General features: G+C 45.1%; 1 protein-coding gene across 2 annotated transcripts in view; it reads right to left on the reverse strand.

Annotated features, from left to right (window-relative positions):
* The window catches only part of CLIP4 (CAP-Gly domain containing linker protein family member 4), a 68,421-nt gene that overhangs the window by 26,970 nt on the left and 15,054 nt on the right, over positions 1 to 26,397 (reverse strand). Inside the window, exons 3-10 of one of the 2 annotated variants that reach the window (XM_018568164.1) lie at positions 25,394 to 25,533; positions 23,698 to 23,791; positions 21,004 to 21,165; positions 19,086 to 19,204; positions 13,795 to 14,031; positions 6,873 to 7,008; positions 5,897 to 6,040; positions 608 to 691 (exon numbers count right to left, since the gene is read on the reverse strand). In XM_018568164.1, the coding sequence (XP_018423666.1) occupies positions 608 to 691; positions 5,897 to 6,040; positions 6,873 to 7,008; positions 13,795 to 14,031; positions 19,086 to 19,204; positions 21,004 to 21,165; positions 23,698 to 23,791; positions 25,394 to 25,533 (1,116 nt within the window). Of the gene's footprint in view, positions 1 to 607; positions 692 to 5,896; positions 6,041 to 6,872; positions 7,009 to 13,794; positions 14,032 to 19,085; positions 19,205 to 21,003; positions 21,166 to 23,697; positions 23,792 to 25,393; positions 25,534 to 26,397 lie in introns of those variants that run through there. The other variant, XM_018568173.1, reaches the window with a different exon arrangement.

The following is a 26,397-nucleotide window of genomic DNA, read 5'->3' on the forward strand; positions in this document are numbered from 1 at the left end:
GGGGGGGGGTCGCCAAAATACCGGCTCTTATATTTCGAAAAGCTTAAATCAGTTTCTATGAGATCTCAGGCCCAGCTATTCCCATGTCTCATAACTGGCCCATCTAACAAAGGCAAGAGTCTCCCAACCAAAAAATGGACATCTATCTGATAAGGATGTGCACCACCTTCTTCCATGCTAACATTAGCTGAAAAGGCAACAAATGTTTCCAGGACAGACAGGGATGTATCTGGTTCATGTATACAACTGGCATCTTAATCAGACTGAATGGCCGTACATAAAATACGTCCGGCATGTCGCAGGGATTAATATGAAAGGCCTTCATTTTGCTAATCAAAACAAGTCTTGCCAATTATAATGAGACGACCCCAGAGGCATGAGGGAAGTGAGAGAAATACTGTCAGTGGGTCAGCAGAGCAAAGATAATTAACTTGTGATTAACACTTTCATCTTTTTTTTGGCAGTTAACATTTTAAGATGAACAACCCCAACCCGCCCCACCCCCCTTCCATTCCTCCCTGCTCCCCAATTTTCAACCCCCTCAGTTCTTATGTATTTGCGGATCTATCTTTGCTGCCCTTTGTTGGATGTCCCGGGAAGTTGATACCTTTCTTTGCAGATGCAGATTTAGAAGACTCATCAGTACTCTGAAAAGACTGCGATGTTGCACTTTTTCTGGATCCAGGCAGACCTATTACCAAGACAAATGAGATAAAATGACTAAAATAAAATGTTGTACAAATATTTAGAGGCCAAATGATCCAAAAGATTGCAAAGGGCGGATACCAAGTTAAGGTACTTAAAGAGTAACCTCACTCTTATCTTTCAAATGACAACAAAGTCACCTTTGGAAATGTTTAGTAATGACAATCTACAAACAGATACTTCTAGATATATGCAGGATTTGTATTTCTTGCATACCTGATTTCTCTTTTCTTCCCCATTCTTACAGTGGCCATTTTTACTAAGGGCAGGTTATTAGCTCTCCCTTTACTTCCTGGAACTCCAATGCATGTGACTAGGACATGTGACCATGCTCATCATCTCAGGGGGAGGAAAATGTCTTTCACTGAGATTTCATGAGATTACAGACGAGATTTCCCAGCAATGCTCTGCTGATGTAACCTTCCCGGGATGCAACGCTTGGGCACAGATTACATCACTAACGCCTATGAGGACCGGGAAGTTGAAAAACAGTAATTGTAAGTAAAAGAAAAATGTTTATTTAACTAATGAATGTAAGATGATTTCATATCAGCCTGCAGAGCTGAATGCTGATGTGATTTTCAGTGAAAGGGGGTAAAGGTCCACTTTAAGGCCTCAATCACACTGTCATATAATCCGCTGCGCAAAGATGCGCACAGCGTTTTCCCCCCATATGTAGCATATGCAAATTAATGGCTCCATAGCTGTGCATGGAGCCTTATTTTTGCACTGCGTAAAGATGTGCAAAAAAAAAACGGAACTGAGAAGCGTCCAGGCTCGGAATTTCTGTGCATTTTACATATACGTACATACACGCGTACAGTGCAATAAAGTTTCTATTAAAAATTATGCATTCTATTGCAGAGTTCACACATATACGCGCAAACATACGCACATATACACCTCTATACACATTTACAAATATGCGTACAATTTTGATTGTGTTGTGTGTGAATGAGGCCTTAGAATAGTTGCATTTGAAAACAAAATAATATTGCAATTTATAAGTACCTTTTTTTTCTTAAAAAATAAATGTCCAGAGGCATGGGGCACACTTACGGCGTGGTGTTTGCATGCTGCACCCCTGTATTTCTATGGATTGCCCTCCAATCCAAAAACATACTTGGGAAATTTATCAAAACTGGAGCAGACAAAATCTGGAGCAGTTGCCCAGGGCAACCAATCAGCTTCTTTCTTCAGATTGTTCAGTTAAAGGAGAACTACGGGGTCAGGGCTTTTCCCCATAGTTCTCCTTAGGGTAACGGGAGGACACAAACTAGCGTCCTCCCGTCACCCTAGGCTCAGTATACCGCAAGCTGCTGCTCGCTGTATACTGAGACGCCGCAGCTGAAGCGGATCCCGACAATTATGCAATGATCCACCCAGATGCGTGACTGACAGCTGGCTCAGCCTATCTAGAGGCAGAGCCAGCTGTACCCGCCCCCTCCCCCGTCCGTTCCGCCAGTCAGCGCTGGCAGATCGGAGCGGGGAGGGGGAATCCAGCCCCTCCCCTGTCACGGCAGAGAGCCGTGACAGGATCGAGAGGTGACCGAACGCCGGTATGTGTTCGCTCACCTCCCGATCTACTGAGCCGACCTGTGACAGTCTCATTGTCACAGGTCGGCTAGAACTATGAGGTGAGTGAAAAGCACTCACCTCATAGTTCTCCTTTAAGCTTTGAAAATGAAAGGTGGATGCCGATTGGTTGCCATGCACAGTTGCTCCAAATTTTGTGTGCTCCGGTTTGAATAAATTCCCCTCAGTGTCAGATTTATGACTTTTGACCAAACCAGAGTCAAGTCCCGGGGTTGGCAGGCTTTACATTCATATACAAGTCTATGGGAATGCAAAATGCTGTTGAAGCAGGACAAAGGCACCTGTCAATGAAGTCTGAAAGATCTCAGAAGCGTCTCAACCTGATGTCAACATGATGCCGTCTACACGAGCCTGAAATCCATCAGAAGCCCCTAAAATGTGCTACAAAACCAGAGACTTGAACTTTAGAGAGCCTCTGGGGTAGCAGCTGATCTCAGCCGCTCTTTGTATTACACTTTGCATTATGTCAGCGCTATATAAACATTGAAAATATAAATAAATAGTAATAATTGCATTTGACAAGGGTAACGCCGTGCACGCTACGGGCGCCGCTCGTGGGGTCCAGTGCCTGGCAGGCAACATTAATGAGGAAAGCTGAATATTCCACGGGGCATAATAAGTACAAAACCCGGAGATGTGCCATGGCAGGTAACAATTAACAAGATAAATATGAGGCTTCACAAGCGACTCAAGGGTAATAATTACCTATATCTAGAAAATTATCCATATATATGTCATGCTTCAGCCATGAAACCCTAACAATGACAAACTACATCATAACAGGAATAAATATAGAAAATCAAATTAATTACGACGGGAAACAAAATATAAAACAAGACATAAAATGTATCTCTAGTGAGACCCTGACATTAAAAATGATTAACAGAATCTGCGGCATTAAAGCTGAACTCCGGCCTTCCCTTCAGTCTTATATCTGATCCCCCGGCCTTCCCTACAGTCTTCTATCTGATCTCCGGCCTTCCCTACAGTCTTATATATGATCTCCGGCCTTCCCTTCAGTCTTATAATTGAACTCCGGCCTTCCCTTCAGTCTTATATCTGACCTCCGGCCTTCCCTTCAGTCTTATATCTGATCTCCGGCGTCCCTTCAGTCTTATATCTGACCTCCGGCCTTCCCTTCAGTCTTATGTATGACCTCCAGCCTTCCCTTCAGTCTTATGTATGACCTCCAGCCTTCCCTTCAGTCTTATATCTGAACTCCGAACTTCCCTTCAGTCTTATATCTGAACTCCGAACTTCCCTTCAGTCTTATATCTGATCTCCGGCCTTCCCTTCAGTCTTATATCTGAACTCCTGCCTTCCTTTCAGTCTTATATCTGAACTCCGGCCTTCCCTTCAGCCTTATGTATGACCTCCAGCCTTCCCTTCAGTCTTATATCTGAACTCCGGCCTTCCCTTCAGTCTTATATCTGAACTCCGGCCTTCCCTTCAGTCTTATATCTGATCTCCGGCCTTCCCTTCAGTCTTATATCTGATCTCCGGCCTTCTCTTCAGTCTTATATCTGAACTCCAAACTTCCCTTTAGTCTTGCAGTGGTACGGGCTCTGCTCCTGAACTGAAATGGCTTACTCTGATTTCACTGTACAAGTATGTGCAGCTTGTCACATAGTGGTGGAGGAAGCAGTGCTGGATCTGTGTATAAGGTGACAGTGTGTGTCTTGTTAGATAGTGGAGGAGGAAGCGGTGCTAGATCAGTAATCTGAGAAGCATAAAGACCCAAATGATGATTTCACGAGATCTAGAAAAAAAAAAGTATGTAATAAAAACAGAAGGTTTTTATTTTAACTTCCAAAAATGCTGTGATTCTGGAATACTTACACTTGCAGAACATTCACTTCCTGATTTGAAAGGGCAAAAAGACTTCAGTTTATCAAAGCAATGCACGCTGGGATTGTCTTATCAGCAGAGCATTGCTGGGGAATCTCATCTGTAATCTCATGATATCAGGGAAAGGCATTTTCCTCCCCTGAGATGATGTGCATGGTCACATGTCCTAGTCACATGTGCCACAAATCCAGGAAGTAAGAGGCAAGCTAGTAATCTGCACTTAGTAAACATGGCCACTGTCAGAATACTGGGGAAGAAAAGAGAAATAAGGAATGCAAAGAATACAAAGCCGGCAATTATCTAGAAGTATGTGTCTGTAGATTGTCATTACTAAACATTTCTTAGGCTAGGTTCCCACCTAGGTGATTCAGATGCGGAGCTGTTTTCGATCGCGCGACTGTTCATTGTAAACTGCGACAACCGCCTGAAAATAGCTTCTGCACCTTTTCGCGCGACAGCCGATTTCGGTAGCGCGACAAACCACAAAGGTGTGAACAGCCTCCATTGACTTCAATGCGAATATGTGTTTTGCGCGTCTCAAATCGGGCGATAAAATCGCCTAGGTGTGCCCCGGGCCTAAAGGTGTGTTTGTTGTTATTTTAAAGATATGGTTAAAGGTCCACTTTACGTATTTACACACTCAAAGCACGTGGTATAAACTCTTTTTTAGTTTAAACAAGTCTTCATTTACCTCTGTAGTTGTAGGCAATGTGGAAAAATTCACAACAAAGGCACTGAAATCTCAGCTTTCTATTACTTTGTATTGCAAGAGAACCAAGACAGCCTGCCGGTCCTCTAAGGTAAACACATGGCAAATGTTGACAGCCTGCCGGCCCTCTAATGTAAACACCCGACAGATCTTGGCAGCCTGCCGGCCCTTTTATGTAAACACACGGCAGATCTTGGCAGCCTACCGGCCCTCTAATGTAAGCACACGGTAGTTCTTGGCAGCCTGCCGGCCCTCTAATGTAAACACACGGCAGATCTTGGCAGCCTGCCGGCCCTCTAATGTAAACACACGGCAGATCTTGGCAGCCTGCCGGCCCTCTAATGTAAACACGCGGCAGATCTTGGCAGCCTGCCGGCCCTCTAATGTAAGCACACGGAAAATGTTTCTCAGACTTCAGTGTCTTTGTTGTGACCTTTAGCATCTTTAAGAACTAATTACTTCACAGTACAAACAGCTAGAGAGCTCAGCAGGGACTTGTTTTAAAAGCTCCTTTGCTGCTTGTTAAGAATATGTGCCCATAGTCTTAACTGGGGGATGCCTATAGTCTTAACAGAAGTATTTTTTAAAGCTTATGTTTTATTCTACTTATATTTTGCTTTTCCCATTTCCCTTACCCCCCTCCCCCATAATAACATCCCAAACCAAGGATGTAACAAAATCTTTTCATCTACATTACATACCATTGATGACATCCCTGACCCTTTGTGCTTCTCTATGCAATGCAGGCAGATCGTGCTAAATAGTTCTGGATGTCCTACAGCCAGGAAAATGAGGCGGCCTCTATCTGACCGGCAGAGGCTTCTAATGCACAATGTGAGAAATTCACAGTATGCAGGGAAAGCAGAGTAAGAAACGTCGGCACAGGAGAGAAGCCAGTACAACTAAGCAGACTGAAGAAAAGTATCCCTGTCACAAGCTGTGAGGCGTACAGAAAGCACAATCAATCTTTTCTTTCTTCTTCCCCGGAGTTCAGCTTTAAGACGCACAATACTGTAATGATTCTCAGATCAGACTTACCTGTGTTGATTTTAGAGGTTACACGGCTCAGGTCGATCTTTGTGGGAGATTTGGGAGACGCATGCGTTTTTACAGATGAACTTCTGATAAAAGTTCTCATTGTTTCATTCGCCCGTCTGATCTTAGACAGCGGTGCAAATATACCTGAGGACAGTACAAGGCACTTATAGAGGATCCACTTATGAACACAAATTAGAAACATGAAGTTTATACAATTACCACAAATAATTAAAGTGGAACTGAATCCGCATGTCCCAACATAATGTACAAGTATGTGCACCTTGCCACATAGTGGAGGAGGAAGTAGTGCTGGATCAGTAATTGTTGTATAAGGTGACAGTGTGTGTCTTGTTTAATAGTGGAGGAGGAAGTAGTGCTGGATCAGTAATATGTGTATAGGGTGACAGTGTGTGTCTTATCAGACAGTGAAGGAAGAAGCAGTGTATGGATCGGTAATCTGTGTATAAAGTGACAGTGTGTGTCTTATCAGATAGTGGAGGAGGAAGCAGTGCTGGATCAGTAATCTGTGTATAAGGTGACAGTATGTGTCTTGTTTGATAGTGGTGGAGGAAGCAGTGCTGGATCAATAATCTGTATATAAGAAAACAGCGTGCGTGTTTCAGACAGTGAAGGAGGAAGAAGTGCTAGACCTGTGAGCTGTATATAAGGTAACAGTGGGTGCCTATTCAGATAATGAAGGAGGAAGTACAGCTGGATCAGTAAGCTGTATATAAGGTGGCTGTGCATGTGTTTTGTTAGATAGTGGAGGAGTAAGTAGTGCTGAATCAGTGAGCTGTATGAAAGGCATTAGTGTGCGCTTTGTCAGATAGTGGAGGAGGAAGTAATGCTAGATTAGTAAGCTGTATATCAGGTGACAGTCTGTGTCTTGTCAGATAGTGGAGGAGGAAGAAGTGCTGCATCAGTAATCTGTATATAAGACATGTACGCTTTAAGAAGCACTACATAAAGCTCTTACCGTGTTTTGGCTGGCACTTAAAATACTCTACTCCACCCACACTCCCGTCGTTCTTCCCTTCAGATTCATCCATCTCAATGCCGGCCCACTGGCCGGTGGCAAACTGCGTAGGTCCGCAGAACTTTAGCGTGCCCACCTAGGAAAGAAAAGCAACAGCACTAAGCTGAAGTGAAGACCATTACCCAAGGTCAGCCCGCTGCAGCAGCGTACGAGGGAACAGTTCATTATTTGTTATTAGAATTCAGCAATGCTAAATGAAAGAATAACAGCTCCGCATATTGCACAGACATTATTCAACTTCTTTTTTCTCATGAGAACTTCTGTATTTGCCATAAACCTTCTTTTAATCACGCAGTTTTAAAAGGAAACTATCATGGTTTGGAGTCAGTTTTATTATATTATTATACAGTATATATCCAGGTTAGAGCAGACCTTGCCTCGGATATTCATGCACATTACGTAATATGTCAGTGTAACAGTCTAGGAACAGAGATCCCAGTGCTCCCCCTGACAATGCTTTTCTCTACAGAAGGATGATGCCATCTTTGTTTGGCTATCATCTAGACCAGGGGTAACCAAACTCCGGCCCTCCAGCTGTGGTGAAACTACAAATCCCATGATGCATCTCTGTCCGGGAGTCATGTCTGTGGCTGTGAGTATCTTGCAATGCCTCATGGGATTTGTAGTTCCACCACAGCTGGAGGGCCGGAGTTTGGCTACCCCTGATCTAGGGTCACCATCTTCTTCCTGGACTAAAGCTGGGTATACATGGTTAGATTTTCTTCATTCAACCTGCGGGCTAAACGAATAAATTATTAGGGCTGTAAACAACGAATCGATTAATCGATAATGAGAATAGTCGTCAATAATTCTCATTAATTGATTCGTTGGTGTACTTCTCTCCGCCGCGCTGGGAGCCAGTGTTTCATCGGCTCTGTGTCCCCTCCTATCCTTGCTGGTCCCAGCGGGGATCGGAGGGGACACAGACCCCTGCAGCAGGTGCCCAGCAGTGAGCAGAGCTCCCATAAACCTCCCTCCTCCTGTTTATTCCCCTGATATTTCCCCAAAGCCCCAACAGTATAAAAAACAAAAACAAACCTAAAAATAAAATTTTAAAATAATTACAATTTCTCTCGCAAATTGCAAGCACTCGTTGGTCAGCATGTTCACTTGACCGCACTGGCCAATGAGGAGAGGCGTGCTTCTTCGCACGAATCAATATGGTTTTGTTTAAAATGATTTTTTGTATCATGACAAGTAGATTAGGTCCCCCGCTTTAGTCCATGGACAAGTAGTTTTTTTTTTAAATGTCCATACCCCTGCAGCGACACGATCACCAGTGTGCCATTGCCCATAGAGTCACATGTTCTGTTGGCACATTTATGGATCATATATGACTGCAAAGAAGCTGGAAAATCTCAGCTAGAATCAAATAAGTATAAACAATGACCAGGCCCATCATAATCTTTTCCTTTTTACCTCATTACCTGGCAATACCAGAAATTGCTCACAACAACCAGAACCTGTGCACAGTCCCCCCGTAGCATCTAAAGCAATGCAAAGCTGGGTTGAACGGCAAACATGCGGCTTGCATACTGGCCCGCGTTAGTCTGCAGCCTCATATGGATCAAGAAGAGAACTGCTTTTCAGAAAAATTCACTCGGCAGGCAACAGAGCCCCCTGCTGGTTCATTCTGGGCAATGCCGACTAAAGCCGATTACAATCGCTCTGCACAATATTTACTGGACCGCTTCATTTCATCTCAATCATCCTCCACTTTAATTGCCTCGACAAATTATGCATCATCTGCCGCAAGATATGATAAAGACCAGAAATATCACGCTATAATCTGCGTGTCAGCCAGTGACATGTTAATTGCTGTGAGTTTGAGAAAACACATCAATCACCAAACAAGCAAAGCAAAAAGACAATCCGTGCATGTAAATAGGTGCCGGAATCAAAGGGCAGGTCTGGTAAAGTGCGGGTGCAGTATGGGAAACTAGAGAGGGGCACATATTTGGAGCTCGGTGAAAACACAATATTTGATCTCCTATATTTTGGCCTTTTTATTGAACCCTTATACAATAGCCTCCTTGTGCACTATAATGGTAAGTCATTGTTGATTTAGGTGGTAAAGCAGACCACAGCCATAGTAAAAAGTCTGTTCCCTGCCGTCATACTGCAGACCCGGACTCCTGTGCTCAGGCAGCAGTGGGCTCTCTGCTGAGATCTGACATACCCCCTGTAATGCAAAAATAAAGTCCTCCACCGTGATGGAACCGTGAGCGCTGACGGATGTCAGACTGCATTAGAGTGATGATGCTTATGCACAGAACGCAACCATCCAGCTCTGCAGCAGGATGGCGGGGGACAGACTTTTCACTATAGATGTAAGCTGCTGTACCATCTATGTGAACAGTAAGACATGGCTCACTGACCGTTATAGTGCACAAGGAAGCTATTGTACAAGATGTCCATAAACAGGGCAAAATATTGTCCTGAAAAGAGGCAAGGTATGGCATAAGGAGAAACAATATTGTGTTGTCACCTACTACAAATACGCCCCTCTTTAAAAAGAACTATAGCCAAACCTTTTTTGGATTCAGTTCTCTTTTGGGTCACAGGAGGACATTTCCTAATGTCCGCCTGTGACCCATAATCAGCATCTAGCGGGCATAAATCCCTCTACATGCCGACAGCAAAATTGTCAGGCTCTACCCCGCTGCCTGATTGACAGCGGACTCTGCCTTTCTAGAGCCAGAGCCTGCTGTGCCCGCCCCCTCACCTGGAGGAACAAAGAGAGGGGAGAGAGGAATCCCTGCAGGGAGAAGCCGTGAGCTGAGCAAATCAGCGGTTTGTGATTGTTCAGTTCTCGAGCTATATTGTCAGCATGTGACACGCTCTAGCTCAATCTATTGGGAAGAGTACATTTTACTCTCTCAGTAGTTCCCCTTTTAGTTTACTATAATGCAACTGCTCACTTATCGTGCACACAGAAGCTATTGTCACACTTATACGCGGGATCAATCGGGTTTTAAGGGCTTATTGACCATGGCAATACTGGGTTTGTTTCACTCCTGGAGATATCAAGCTCTTATAAATAGGCCATTTGGGAGGTTCGTCAACCCTGCCTGTAACCGAGACTTACGGTAAAACAAGAAGGATGCGAACTGTCTTACAGATGAAGGCAGTTCAAGGGTTAATCACCGGCTGGGATAAATAGAAATAGATAGATACATTCAAGTATCAAAACCCCAAATAACCAACAGACTTTATAAATATAAGAGATACATGTACAGCCAATCAAGGGCACATTTATCCATCCCACCACCGATCAAAGTCAGTTTGACTAGACATCGTTTTTAATTATTTCACAGTAAACGGTCAGCCGTGTGTCCAGCAATGTTCTATGTATGTTTTTGATTAGAAATAAATATGATTTTTCTTTAAAAATCTGACATTGTGGTTTGTCCCAGCCGGTGATTAGCCCTTGAACTGCCTTCATCTGTAAGACAGTTCGCATCCTTCTTGTTTTACCTTATTGACCATGGCACAGAGCCCTGTACAAGCAGGCCCTTGCTTATGTGCCCAGGAATCACAGGTGTTCCATGCAGCCGCAGCCAGCAAGCCTGTTAAAGATGAAATGACGTGCTGACACATGAAGCGGCAGTACGGATCTTCCAGCGCAGACTGTCATGGATTTTTAACGGGCTGTTGGTTCCAGCTGCACAAAACATTTATGGCTTTTAGAGGCATCAACAAGGGCCTTCTGCATGCTGTCCCGAGCTCTGTGCCTGTGTGAATGAGCCCTAACAGCTTATAAAGGCCTGACATACAATAGCTGTGATATTGAAGTGAAAATGTGAATCTTTAGGGAAGTGTAAAAAGGGGAAGATAAAGTATAATCTAAAAACTTTTTTCCCCATTTTAAACAGAATAGAAAATGGTAAAAATCCCATATAATTCCTTTATGGCCATCCGTATCCCATTGGTGAGCATTCCCTTCACTTTTGATCCTGTAGACACAAGTAGAACGAGGATGACAAACACCCCAAAGTGAGGAAAATTCCCTCTTCGTTGTCACCAGAATGAATGTACCCATTGCAAGATTTCTGGTTGCAACTCAAAATTTCAAGTTTCGTTCACTTTCAGAGCTTGGGACAATCGTCAGCAGGACATATACAGAGAGAGTAAATCCCCTTAGCAGGGGCACAGACAGCAATAAAATACAAGAGCAAAACCCATCACCACTTTACTCAAAACTCTAAAAATGTTTTGGCTTTAGATATACTTAAAGGAATGTAAAGGGAATCGCGATCCAGACAGAACGGTCACCACTCAACCTCTCCCCCTTCCCTGTTTAAAACAAAATGCATGGCTTCCGCACACATGTTCATTAGAAAAACATGGCAAGGGCAGCAGGGTTGGTTTTAATTCTTTTTTATACTTATTTTATTATTTTTTTACTTTATTTTATTTTTTTTCACTTAACTATTGCCATCACAAAGGGCCCCTAAGTGACAGCATGTGGAGGTAACAAGTTCTATTTATGGAGACATCTGGGGTCTGTTAGACCTCTGATGTCTTTGCTGTCCTCCAATATAGACCATCAAGGAGAGGAATGTGATTGATCTTCTGTTTACCTGGCACTTCAGACGGCTTCTGACAACTGAAGTAGGAAGCATTGAGAGCACAGTCCTGCATGCTTCAGTGAGCGCAGAGGAGATTGGGGAATGGACATTGCCCGGCCTGCTCTCCGCTCTATCCTGACACTGCTTGCCATGGTCCTGGGCTCTCCACAGGTCCCTCCTCTGCTTGGTGGGTGGGTACAAAAGCCAGCATGCTTTTGGCTATTGCAATTTGAAATAGGCAATAGCAGGCTGGCTACTGAAACCCCGCCCTATGAGCAGAGGAGCATAGATGAGAGAGAAAGTTCTCTTATCCACTCCTCTGCTCAGTGGGCGGGCACAATAGCTAGCCTGCTCATTGGCTATTGCTCCCCATTTTTTATATTCTGCTGCAGACTGCGGAATCTAGACTCCGGCCTGCAGCAGAATGTAAACAAACTATTTCCTTAGCAACTAATTAATTTAGTTGCTAATTAAAATTTTTTTTAGTGTGCACCAAGCAACCAACACTTTTTAAATGTGTATCAAGCCACTAGCAGGAAAAAAATAAAGAAATCAAGGACATGTTATGTTCACAATTTTAGTTGCTGGTTGCTTGAGTGCCGGCTGCTTGAAAGCCAGAAAAATGGGGAGTTAACTGTATTTACACAGTAAAGTTTGGCGGGGAAAAAAAAGGCCTCACTGACCTCACCTAGCTACAGGCAACGTGGAGAAATTCATCCTCAAATAAAAAAAACAAATGAACAGACTGCAATAAAATAAAAGTCCTAACCCCTCACCACTTTATTCAAAACTTTGAAAACGTTTTGGCTTAGAAGGTAATGTATAGTTCATTTTGTACCTGTTTTCTTTATTAAGGGCCAGGCAAAATAATATTAAAATATTTTTGTCAGGTAAAAATGAAAAACTGCATTTTAATATTCAGCATTCTTCTTTTTAGCCAGAAGAAGGAGCTTTAGGATTTGTTTCACATGTTATCTGCCGCCTACTTACCATTTACTGTAAAAAGCCCTATTGACAGAGTTCAATAGCTCAAGCTGACTTTTACACACACAGGTGATATAGGACAGCGAGTTATCCCTTATTGGATGACTGCGGCCAAAGTTTCAGTTTCATAAGGCAGGCTGCTTCTACTGTGCTGTCTGTTTAGCCAAGTCATGGAGCTCTGGGAACCCATATACACTCACCGGCCACTTTATTAGGTAGACCTATTCAATTGCTTGGTAACACAAATTGCTAATCAGCCAATCACATTGCAGCAACTCAATACATCTAGGCATCTAGACGTGGTGGAGACGACTTGCTGAAGTTCAAACCGAGCATCAGAATGGGGAAGAAAGGGGATTTAGGTGACTTTGAACGTGGCATAGATGTTGGTGCCAGACGGGCTGATCTGAGTATTCCAGAAACTGCTGATCTACTGGGATTTTCACGCACAACCATCTCTCAGGTTTACAGAGAATGGTCCGAAAAAGAGAAGATATCCAGTGAGCGGCAGTTGTGGATGAAAATGCCTTGTTGATGTCATAGGTCAGAGGAGAATGGGCAGACTGGTTGAAGATGATAGGCAACAGTAACTCAAGTAACCACTCGTTACATCCGAGGTCTGCAGAATACCATCTCTGAACGCACAACACGTCCAACCTTTAAACAGAAGGGCTAGAGCAGCAGAAGACCGCACCGGGTGCCACTTCTGTCAGCTAAGAGCAGGAAACAGAGACTACAATTCACACAGGCTCACCAAAACTGGACACTAGAAGATTGGAAAAACGTTGCCTGGTGTGATGAGTCTCGATTTCAGCTGCGACATTCAGATGGTCGGGTCCGAATTTGGCATAAACAACATGAAAGCATGGATCCATCCTTCCTTGTAGCAACGGTTTAGTCTGGCGGTGGTGGTGCAATGGTGTGGGGGATATTTTCTTGGCACACTTTGACATGATAGCATCATGGGCCCAATATGGACCAAAATCTCTGATGAATGTTTCCAACACCTTGTTGAATCTATGTCATGAAGAGTTAAGGTAGTTCTGAAGGCAAAAGGGGGTCCAACCCGGTACTAGCAAGGTGTACCCAATAAAGTGGCCGGTGAGTGTATGTATATGCCCAGATGCATTACAGATCTAAAACATCAGTTTACAAAACGTATAAACCTTAAAAAAATGAGATACAAACTAACCCAAAGCAATTAAATGTCAACAAAATATATGCAGAATAGAGGTTTTTGGCATCTGTTGTAGAGATATGCAGAAAATTGTCATCAAAGCATAGCAGCGTCATTAAGCAGAGATTACCTTCTGCCCAGCGATGAGCACTCTGTCTCCGAGCTTTAGCCCAGCTGACCAGCGTGGTGGGAGCCTGAGCACGCCATCAGAGTTCGGGAGGACAACTGATGAGAAATCACGCGACAAGGGCATGGCGTCCAGTAAAAGCTGCTTGATTTCTTTTGCTACAGCAGCGGCATCAGCCATCTCCAGAGGCATATCGACGGGATCGGGGACAACATCTGCTGGTGTGCGTCCTTTATCGTCCTGCGCAGACACAAACAATTTCCACCAATGAACAAGAGTACGTGGCTGGTGCAGTATGAATCAGATTTGTATGTTGTCTGCGCTGCATTTGCGCTCACCCACTATTGCGGCACATCAGTGTAGTGCTAACCTCTAATGAGAACAAATGCACATCACAGACTAGAAATGCATCTCGAGCCCTCACTGACCTCTACTAACTACAATCACCGTGGAGGAATTCAGTCTCAAAGTTCACAGCAGATATATTCAAGTTTCTTCTCTCTGCAGCTCAGCATCCACTGCTCCGAGGAGGAGGAGTGATTAAGCAGCTCAGCTGTCCTCTGCTCTTCCCTCCACACAGTGATTAGGCAGCTCAGCACACCACTCCCAGCAGTGACTTAGTAGCCTTCCAAGCTTGCGAATCTTTAATGTAAACCCAAAGCCTGTGCTCTGGCAGGGTAAGAGCAGGGTGAGTCAATGCTGGGAGGGGGAGCAGGGGGAGCTTAGGTGCGGAGAGTGCCACCTACAGGACTTCTGCTGTGAGCTGAGTGTGAATTATTCCACAGTGCTTACATATACATAGGACAGTTAGAGCTTCTTTTAAACATTAATCAGTTGTTAAAAATGTGTCAATACTTCAATGGGCATAGGCTGGCAATGGTACATTTTAAGATTTTATAGATGGGCAACATCTATTTTCTCTGCCCAACAATTCTGGGTGTGATGGATAGCATGCCTCTGCTGCGATTGTAGTGATGTTGCGGTTTCCACGCGATTTTTGAAAGGGCATTTTTAATCGCGTTTCAGCACTGAAACTCAATTAAAAATCGCCCAAAAACAAGCTGATCAGCGAGTTTCCATTAAAGTCTATATGGAAAATGCGCTGATCAACGCTGAAAAAGTAGCTCAGGGAGCAGTCTCGGCGGCAGTTGGACGGAAACATGCGATTGCGCACATTTGTGTGAACGGCCCCCATAGGAATAAATGTGTTTTTTTACTGTTGGCGGTTCAGCACAGAAAAATCTGCGCAACCGAACCTCCCTGGTGTAAACGGTGCCTCAGAAGATAATACCCTGAATTTCGACCCTCTCCTGCTGAAACAGCTAACATTTGACCCGTGGGTGGCCCTGCTGGCTCCATCTGACTTGGCAGCACCTGGCTTTTTCAATCAACTTATGTTGAAGAAGTCAGGTGACAAATTGTCGGCCGAATAGCGACTGCGGTCATTCAGCTGCAGTGGCCGCTTAGGTATCCTGACTGCCATCGGTACCAGCTGTCAAAATCCAAAAGCCACCAGGGAGAGTCCTCCATCCATGTTTTTTAGCCCATGGGGATGAACAAGTAAAATCTTGTCCAGCTTTACAATGTTAAAATTGCCAAAGTCAGAACTTCATTTCTGAATACTCTTCCAGCACAGAATGCATTGAGAGAGAAAAAACACACAGACAATAGTAAAAGGTGATTTCCTGCTCATGTTTCCTGTTGACTAGAACACTGGCATGAAGATTTAGTATTTGGTCACGCACTATAGAAAAACCACAGAACACACATTTACTGTTCTGCCTGAGGTGACAAGATATCAGCACGGCATAAGGTGGAATGTTAGAAACTAACTTCGTCTGATTTCGGAATCAGGTGAAAGCGTTTATTACATTTTTACTCCATGGAGCTGGGGAAAAAAACAAACATAATCTTTATACAGAACCACCTTCCGGTTTGATTATCACTCCTTTAAAAGGAGAACTATGGGGTCAGGGCTTTTCCCCATAGTTCTTCTTAGGGTAACGGGAGGACACAAACTAGCATCCTCCCGTCACCCTAAGCTCAGTATACCGCGAGCTACTGCTCGCGGTATACTGAGACGCCGCAGCTGAAGCGGATCCCGACAATTATGTCTGGATCCGCCCAGCTGCGCGAGTGACAGCTGGCTCTGCCTATCTAGATTTAAAGCCAGCTGTACCCGCACCCTCCTCCGTCCGATCCGCCAGTCAGCAATCTCCTGTAAGGCCAGGCCAGCGTGGTAACCACCAAGGAGTGTGTCCATGACGCCCTCCGCTCACAGGTACTGGTTGACTTTGACTGGTGCTGGACCCCGGAGCGGTGGCAAAAGATGCATTTGCTAAGTGCTAAAAGAAAAATCCTAGAATTGGACTCTAAGGTTTGTTTAAGAGTCGCACATTTCCAGGACACCTTAAAACAAAACAAAAAGCCTATACATTTGGCCCAATGTGTAAAAATGTAGGTTTGCCTTCCTGCACCGGGAGACAAGAGGAAAAGAGAACAGGTGCGAATGAACCTTGGGACCTCCGGGAGAAAAACTGGGATCATCCCACTTCCTCACTCTACACAACACATACAGCCAGAGGAACAAATTCTTCTCAGTTCAGGAAGGAGAGGGGAGAGAAAACATCATGTGGACACAAAGGTGAAACTTCATGTTTATATTGTTCATGTGAGATCCTTACCGGCCGTGAAGCTGTTTCGGTGTTGCCACCCAACAACCAGCACGAGAAAGTTGCTGCTTGTTGAACTTCAGACTACTGCCCAACTACCATGCCATTGCATAAGGACTAAGTCTCCTGCTGGCAGTTACCTCATTAGAATACTAAAAGTGCTGTCGATTAACCCTTTCATGACTGGAGGTCATTGAAACCTAGAAGCCCAGGCCAAGATTAGCCATATCAGCACGTGTTAATAATTCGATGACTAATTTTCATACCCATGCCATTTTATATTGTTATATAAGGCTTTCATTTGATAAACCAGCCTCTGTTTTTATTATAGGCTGACAAATGCACACAAATGTAAAATCTAATTTTTGAAAAAATGTATTATTTTTAATAATGCAACTGTATCCAACAGTTACACTGCTAAACAGATGGCAATGCACATGAACACTGAGCCTGATGGTGGCAGGATTTATCTGCTGGCATCATTTTTTTTCTCTCTTTTCTCAGTGAAGCCCACAGCCTGCATGTGATCACTGTCAGGGTGATTAGATAATGAGGAACCCTCTGACTGGCTCCCAGTTATCAGTAAGCATCCCAGCTGTTATTAACAGCCAGGATCTACAGCCAAGAGCAGCACGTAGTGTTCGCTGCTGGCTCTCTAAAGCTGCCCATACACCTTACAATTATCTGCAGATTTTCTGTGGTCAGATGGAAAAGGTGCAACAGATTCCTCCATCTACGCTAAACTGTGTGGATGGAGTAATCTCCACCCGGGCCAATCTGTTGCACTTTTTCCATCTGACTACAGAAAATCTGCAGATAATTGTAAGGTGTGTGGGCACCTTAAGGAAGGGACATTTTTAAAGGTGCCCATACACTGCACGATTATCGTACGATAATCATATGCGATCGGTTTTTCGTACGATAATCGAGCAGTGTGAACGGAGACGTGCGACCGTTTCTACTGTACGGTCGCACGTCTTCTGTCGAACCAGCATGTTCGAAAACCAGCCGGGAATCGTACGATTCTCGGCTGGTTAGAACGGTGCTCGGAAGACAAATGCTGAACGGGCCGGTGTGCGCACGCGCACAATGCCCGTTCAGCATTGCGGTCATCGGAAGCCCGCCCCTCAGGGGGGCGGGCTTGCGATGATCGAGAGTACGATCTGCCTGTCCAAGATGGGCAGAACGTACGTTTTTTTTAATCCCTGTACAACCATCGCAAGACTAAAGTCTTGCGATGGTTGTAGAGTGTATGGCCACCTTTAGTCCTGGAAGTTGTGAGGTTTTCCGGCACACCCCACAGATGCTTGATTGGATTGAGATCTGGAGAATTTGGAGGCCAACACCTCAAACTGGATGTTGTGTTCCACAAACCATTCTAGAACCATTTTTGCAGTGTGGCAGGGCACATTATCCTGTTAAAAGAGGACACTGCCTTCAGGGAATACCCTTGCTTTGAAGGGGAGTACATGGTCAGCATTAGGGATGCACCGATACCGGTATTTCAGTATCAAGTACGAGTACCGATATATTTTTTCCGGTACTCACCGATACCCAAAATCCCATTAAGGAATCCAGGCGGGGTGTAATGACTCGCCACCTGGCGTCCCAATTAGCAGGGAAGCCGTCCGCATGCTTCTCATCACTATGTGACGAGTAAGCCAATCAAGAAGCTTGGCACCATTTAATGAAGAGGCGCCCGGCTTCCTGATTGGCCGCAAAGCCGGCTCCATGCTCCCTCATCATGAGGGGACGAGGGAGCATGGAGCCGGCTTCCCAACCAATCAGGAAGACGGGCAGTGTGTCATTACATGGCGTGTAATGACACGCTGCCCGGCTTCCTGATACAGGAAGTATCGGGCTAGGCATCGGAGCATTTGGGCGAGTACTCGTACTCGCCCAAATACTCGGCTTTGGCGCATCCCTAGTCAGCATCAATGTTTCAGTAGGTGGTACGTGTCAAAATAACCTCCACATGAATGGCAGGACCCAAGGTTTCCCAACAGAACATTGCCCAAAGCAAGTCACTTCACCTCTCAGTGGTCATAATGTATATATGATGCTAGGTCCGCTTTAAAGGAGAACTATGGGGTTAAGCCTTTTCCCCATAGTTCTCCTTAGGGTAACGGGAGGACACAAACTAGCGTCCTCCCGTCACCCTAGGCTCAGTATACCGCGAGCTGCTGCTCGCGGTATAATGAGACGCCGCAGCTGAAGCGGAGCCCAACAATTCTGCCGGGATCCGCCCAGCTGCGTGACTGACAGCTGGCTCTGCCTATCTAGAGGCAGAGCCAGCTGTACCCGCCCCCTCCTCCGTCCATTCCGCCAGTCAGCTCACCTCCCGATCGGATAGAACTATGAGGTGAGTGAAAAGCACTCACCTCATAGTTCTCCTTTAAGATTTGAGCATTCAAGGTTCAAGTGTAAACTTGGAGGACTGAACGATACTCTGTACAAATAAAATCTATAAGTGTGCCCACGATAAACATGAGACTGCTAAATAAACCGCTCCGGGTTCTCTGCACGCAGGGTACGATTCCTCCTAAAGGACAAGTTATCGGGAAGTCAGGAGATAAAACTCTTGGCTGTAACATTAGCCATTCCAGCTCTGTGCTCTCTTACCCGGAAGGCAGGATTAGCTCTGTTCTCCAGCAGGGCTCTCGCGGCTCCCAAGCAGAGGTTTGAAGCGGCAATGTGCAGCGCCGTCCCGAAATCAAAGTCACTACAGGTGGCATCCACATCTGAAAGAAGCAGAAGAGTCACAGCGGGGCTGTAGGGCACAGAGCCACGCTTTCTGAGGAGATTTCACTTTTATAGCTTCACACAGAAAAATACAACATTCATTGCAGGTGGAAAAATCACGCAGGGAGACTTAACCGGTCACAGCGGCCATAAGCGTATAACTTTCCTCCACGAAATGCAAACATGCTGAGAGCTAAACATTGAGGCATGCAAGTGGAATCACAGAATTACTCAACAGTTAAAGCTGAAGTCCGGCCTTCCTTTCAGTCTTGCACAGTTGTACCGGCTCCTCTCCTGGACTGAAATGTCTTCCACTGATTTCTCTGCACACTGTGAGCTTCTCACCATGTACATTAGAAGCTGCAGCAAGTCAGAAAGAGCTTGCCCCAAGACTCAATGAATGTTAGAACTCCTATCCAATAAATGAAAGCGGTGGGCCAAGGACAGTCAGGCTGGAGGTGAAAGCGATAGATGATGCTGGACGTCCTCCAACCAGGAAATGAGGCGGGCTCTATCTGACTTGCTGCAGCTTCTAATACACATTCTGAGAAGCTCACAGTGTGCAGTGATATCAGAGTAAACACTATCAGTCTAGGAGAGGAGCCGGTACCACTATGCAAGACTGAAGATATGGCTGGAGTTCAGCGTTATCTTTCTCCAACGCTGTGTAACAGCCAAGCTACGGTGCCTGCCATACCGAATCAGCGCCCTCACGCTGCTCAATCTGCCAGGAAAGCAGATTCTCTAAAAGTTGAAATTTGCACAGGGTTAAGCAAGCTACCCACCATGTGAAAGCTCCGCTTGGGCACCAGAGGGACTGTCATGTGTTTGGGAGTCTCAGTTTTTTAATAGGACTACAGTAGCAGTGTGGGTGATGGGCCAGGGCCTGTCTAAGCCGATCTGCATATAATAGCATCTCATGAGCAAAGGAAGATGCTTTCGTCAGGATTAACATATGCAGATATAGATACTGACACTGACAAATACTGACACTGTGCTCAGTGCTGGATTTAGTTGGGAAGCTGCACAGTGTATTTCCTGCAATTAGCAATCAGCATAGTCCATGGCTTTATGGCTACCTGGTCTGGCCATGGGCTGAAAGCGCAGAGGCCTGCAGTGCTGTGGTGTCCCATGGGTGCCAGAAATCACTATGGGTTGGGGACCCCACTGTGTTTCATACAATAGGCACTAGGACACGGCATTCAAAAGCTTTTTCTGCACCACGTTTCTTGGGTAGGCCTTATGGCTACCATGGAGCATTTTTTTTATAGTGGCCGGAAAGCCCGCCTTGTCTAGCACTGGCACTTATTAATGCATTTTTTACGCACATTTTCACCCCCACAGAAAACGAAGGGTGTGGGTGCCTTCGGGCCCGCCCTGATGTTGGGGGGAGAGGTTCTGTGGCCTTCACAGGTCTTTTTACCTCTCCCCAATCAGGGGTCTCTCTTTGGGAGAACCCTCACCAAGTACTTGGTGGACCAGCGTCAGCCCTAAGGATCGGGGTCTGTCTGGCTCCAGCCTAGGTGGACCAGGGTTACCTTGGCCCTGTCAGGAATCTGGCACCCAGTGGGGGCGGTTTGCAGGTTCAAAGGAGAACCAATAGCACTATCGTGCACTTTTTTTAGTGTGTTGTGATTTCACCATTCACTTTTTTTGCTCAGGGAAGTTTGTCTATGATGCATGCACTGTACAAAAAACAAAACTGTCTTCATGGCAACCATCCTCGACAAAAGTTTATTATAGGGTTTTTTTTTTTAAATTATTTACCTTCTTTCTGGCCCATTAATAGCCCGCTTACCTTTTGGCTTAGAAGCTTTCAGAATAACGTGTATTAACTCTGGAACATCAAAGTATGCCGCATAGTGCAGCGCGTTCATGTTGGTCCAGCGGCTTCTTAGGCTTATATCTGCCCCGATGTCAATCAGGTAGGACGCAAACTTGGCAGCGGTCTCTGCATCCCCTGTGTGAGGAGACCACACGTGTCACAGAACGGCCGGTAACAACACTGAGCCCTGCAAACTGGCACCATCTCCTCCATTTACAGAACGGACAATCACCCAATGTGCAGATCAGGAAGTATGGTTTTTGACAAACAACTATATACACACACACCGGTGAAATACTTATATATGAGCTGTTTTAACTACCAAAGGATTTGTATTGCTGTCCACCCTTTCCTGAGATTTACACAGTCCTGTCACACCGCACAGCTCTGTCTAGCAGGGCAGGAGACCAGATTTTATTTCTGCAGCTAAGTAACACTTACAGGTCTTGTCCTGACCCCACCGTGTGACTGGAACGTGAAAGGAGAAGTAGCAGACTGATGAGCTCATCTCTCTACCACTCCTATCAGCATGCCCTTTGCACTGCAGCACAACTTATTGGTTCCTTGTGTTGCTTCTCTCTCCCCCAAACTGAGCTCTGCTGCACATGGATTATAGGAGGCTGATGCCAAGTCCAATTTAGGTACTTATACTGCTTGCATTTAAAGCAGAACTCCAGGCAAATGAAATCTTAACCCTTGCAGTGGGGCTACCCCCTTCACTGCAAGTGTTAAGTGCTTGTTTTGTCTAGGGAGCTAAAAGAAAAACAGTTATACTCACCCGAACCACAATCCTGACTTTTTCTTAGACCGCTCCCTTCTTCCTTGCTCCCTGTGCTTCAGCTGTCTGAGGTCATGTGAGCCACCATGTCCAATACACTGTGTATAAGACATGAGGACGCCGGACATACCATCGCTGGAGTGGAGGAGACAGGCTGTAGGGTGCGGTGTAAGAGCAAGCCGGGCTCGTGGTTTGGGCGAGTACAGCTTTGATATTTTAGCTCCCTAGACAAAGTGAGTGCTTAACCCTTGCAATGCTGGGGTAGCAGCACTGAAAGGGTTAAGATTTTATTTGCCCGGAGCTCTGCTTTAAAATACAAAACAAACTTGAAGCTGAACTCCAGGAATGCTGCATTGGTCTGGAGCTACTACAGTGCTGGTTGTGAGCTTCCAGGTCTTCCTGTGCTGTGTGGCTTCCCCTGCGCTCGGAAAACGCAGGGGGTTGCTCGCTCGGCACAATGACCATGCAGAGAATCAATGTATACAAGGCGTTGGCCTTGCCAAGAGAGGCTTGCTCCACATTGCAAGGATTAAATATTCGTTTGTCTAGGTTACCATTAAAAAAGCACTTTTACTTACCTTATCCCTTGCTCCCCTAGCAGCCAGAGCTCTCCCCTTCCCTCCAACACTCCGAGTCATAGGTGGGCCATCAGCTCACAATGCAGGACTGTTGGTCCTGCATTGTACTTGATGACATAAGAGCCCAACTGACTGACAAAACGCCAAAGAGAAACAGCTTCGGAGGGGTGTGGGGGGCTTTGAATAGAAGCAGTGAAGGATAAGGCGAGTAAAGCGGCTTTTAATGTTCAGCAAAAATGAACAATTAACCTTTACAGTATGGGGGCGGCCCCACTGCAAGGGCAGTCTTATTTCCCCCGAGTTCAGCTTTAAATATACTTGGCCTGGGCCAAAAAAAAAAAGTCACACACTGATATTTTGCTGGACCGTCTTTAGCTTTGATTACGGCACGCATTCCCCGTGGCATCGTTTCGATAAGCTTACGCAACGTCACAACATTTATTCCCATTCAGAGTTGCATTCATTTTTCACCAAGATCTTGTAGTGATGATGGGAGAGTCAGGCCTCTGTGTAAAGTCTTCTCCAGCACATCCCAAAGATTCTCAATGGGGTTAAGGTCTGGACTCTGTGGTGGCCAATCCATGTGCGACTATGATGTCTCATGCTCCCTGAACCACTCTTTCACAATCTGAGCCCGATGAATCCTGATATTGTCATCTTGGAATATTCCAAATGTGCCATCAGAGAAGAAAAGAGCCATTGATGGAAAAATCTGATCATTCAGTATATTTAGGTCGGCATCTGACCTCGTTTTTCAGGCACATAACGTTGCTGAACCTAGACCTATTATCCAATGGAAGGCTCTGACCCATCTGCTTAGCTAAAGCCAGGTGGTGACTTTTTTGGCCAGGCAGTGTATCCGTCACAAGCAAACAGAAAACACTATACACCAGTAGAATTTGGCTTGATAACATTTGTTTTTAGAGCGTTTGTTCAGTTTTCGAATAGTTATTTGGGTTAAATGGGCATTCCATTCTCTCCATAGTGACGAGGAAAATCCAAGGAGCAGGACGGAAATTGCTTCTCGTTTCTTATCTGAACAAAAAAAAATTCTAACCACGAATGTAATTTTCAGGCACGAAAGACTGTACACATTAGGCTAGGCACAAAACAAACCGGTTTGATTCCTCTGGGATTCCATTCAGGCGGCACGTCTGGATAAGGGCTTTCTGAAGGGCTTTTGAGGAAATTAGTTGCTTCAATGATGACGAGATCAAATTCTCTGATGAACAATTTTGAACGAATGTTCAAACGTAATTCTAACAGTGTATGGCCAGCTACATGAATGGCAGCATAAGAAAATGTTCTCACCAATTCCCTGGGCCCCGGACTTGCAGGTGTAATGTAGAAGAGTCATGTCCGTCAGCCCATCCCGGTCATTGACGTTACAACCTCTCTTCAAAATCTGCAAAGTAACAATGAGAGAAGTGAATCAGGAGTCAGGAAACCCAGGTCCAGCAACATTACTCCCAAACTTCCAGAACCATCATAGTGCCATTGAAGCCAATACTTTTTTTTAGTTTTGGATAGAGTGGAGAGGGATTAGAAGACCTGTCAGGATTGTATTGCTGTCTGTGTCCCCCGTTAGGGAGATTCTCCCTCTCTATTATCACTGAAAGAGAATCCCAAATGTTGGGCTGTCACTAGAAAAAGAATAGATGGGAAATCTAATGTGGACAGTTCTGGTGACCCTGCTGACCACCAGGGATTTCCTTTCACTTCCTGTTGTGACAGGAAGTGAAATCTCTCCAATGGGACACAAATGGCAAGAATAAAAAAAAAAAAAAAGCTGATAGGGGTTATAACCCTCCCTTACTCTATCCATAATAAAAAGTTTTGGCTTCAGTTCTACTTTAAGATCAGATCATATCTATACCCTAACCAGAATAACACATGAGACAGATCGCCTGTGGCAGCTGCGGGAAAGAGAATCCAAGCAGCACTTGAGACACACACACATCACAGGCAAGTTTTAATTTATTTTCAGATGGACCCGATCGGATGCTCAATGAGAGTCTACGGGCAGCCAGCGCTAAACGGATGGGCGCCATTTACATCTGGTTGCCCCGACTCCGGCCAGGTCCTGAAAAACAAACGGAACAGTGTTCCCTTTTGCTGGACCTGATGAAGCCGGATCGGGGGTGATCTGGTGTAAACGGACACATGTCCATTTACATCCCATTCCTCATAGACTGACATGGGGTCTGGTCATTTCTATTTCATCTTGCGATGGAGGAAAAGACTGGACAGATACAGATGTCACAGCGATGACATCAGATCCATACCACCTGATGTCTGGGATCTGTGCACGGATCCCCTCCTGACCCGACAGTATGGAAGGGGCCCTATTTAAAACCAATGGCCATTCATTTTTGAGCACAAGATATATATATATTTTACACACACACAGATATATAGATATATATATATAGATATAGATATATATATAGATATATATATATATATTTATTTATTAAGGTGCCCAGTTCTCTGCATCCTCTACAACAAAATAAATGGGGAATCATTTGGGTCCCATCTGCAGATTGGCATAGGAGTTCTGTACCAGACAGATGAGTTTATATTTACTTTCAATGGTAACAGAGCTAAATAGGAAAGTGATTTTAAGCTGAACTCCGGCCTTCCCTCCAGTCTTGCACCTTTGTACCGGCTCCTCTCCTGTACTAAACTATCTTATTCTGATTTTACTCACAATGTGCATAAGAAGCTGCAACAAGTGAGATAGAACCGGCCTGGCTGGAGAACATCCAGCATCGTCTAGTCCTTCCTCCCCAGCCCGACAGTCCCTGGACAACCCATTCTTTCAATGATGGACTTTGAAAATCACATGTGATCATTATTATCTAATGCAGTCTACATGCAGCCGCAGCCTGCCCAGGACTGGCAGCTTCAGCTTTCAAACCTTTTCATTTCATCGTTTTCTGCTCTTTGCACAGCAATAGCACAATGTAGCGTAAACAACATAAGAAAATAAGATAATAGACATTACCTCGCTCCCAATGACATCTATGCTCTGCTGAACCTGAGGGACCCATTGCCTTAATATAGCGAAGAGCTCGGAGACTGTGGTGCTTGGGTCAAATAAGATATCCTGGCAGGAGGCATCATTCGGGTCAAAAAAGGAGAATTCTGTGAAAGAAAAAGAAAAACGTGTACATGATGAGTAAAGTCTCATTCCAACAATAAGAGGATTACAATTTATTTACAGTTTATTCTTATGTACATAAAAAAAAATGGAATTAGGGCTGTAACCAACTAATCGATTACAATCGATAATGAGAATCGTTGTCAACGATCCCAATTATTGATTAGTTGGTTGGATTCCCTAGTTCTGTCCTGTGCGCTGGGAGCCGGTGTTTCATCGGCTCTGTGTCCCTTCTGATCCCCGCTGCTCCCAGCAGTTTTCTGCAGCAGCTGCCCAGCGGTGATGAGAGCTCCCCTAAACCTCAGTCCTCAGTCTGTTTTTCTATTTTAAAAGGAAAAAGTAATGTCGTGAGTTCCAGTGCGCTGCGATTGCATGCGCATGCAGTTTTATTCTGCCGTAAATTGATGTTTCTAAAGGTGGCCATACACTGTACAACCATCGCAAGACCTTAGTCTTGCGACGGTTGTAAATTGATTAAAAAAACGTACGATCTGCCTATCTTGGACAGGCAGATCGCACTCTTGATCATCGCAAGCCCGCCCCCCTGAGGGGCGGGCTTCCGATGACCGCAATGCTGAACGGGCAGTGTGCGCGTGCGCACACCGGCCCGTTCGGCATTTGTCTCCCGAGCACCGTTCAAACCAGCCGAAAATCGTACGATTTTCGGCTGGTTTTCTAGCGTGCTCCTTAGACAAAAGACGTGCGACCGTACAGTAGAAACGGACGCACGTCTTCGTTCACATTGCTCGATTCTCGTACGATCGCGGTATTTCCTGCGGTTCTCGTACGAGAATCGAGCAGTGTATGGGCACCTTAACACTGCATTTCATTTTAAATAAGAATGGGGC

The sequence above is a fragment of the Nanorana parkeri genome, unplaced genomic scaffold, assembly GCF_000935625.1.
Source record: "Nanorana parkeri isolate BGI_ZX_2015 unplaced genomic scaffold, ASM93562v1 scaffold31, whole genome shotgun sequence".
Classification (NCBI taxonomy): Eukaryota; Metazoa; Chordata; class Amphibia; order Anura; family Dicroglossidae; genus Nanorana; species Nanorana parkeri.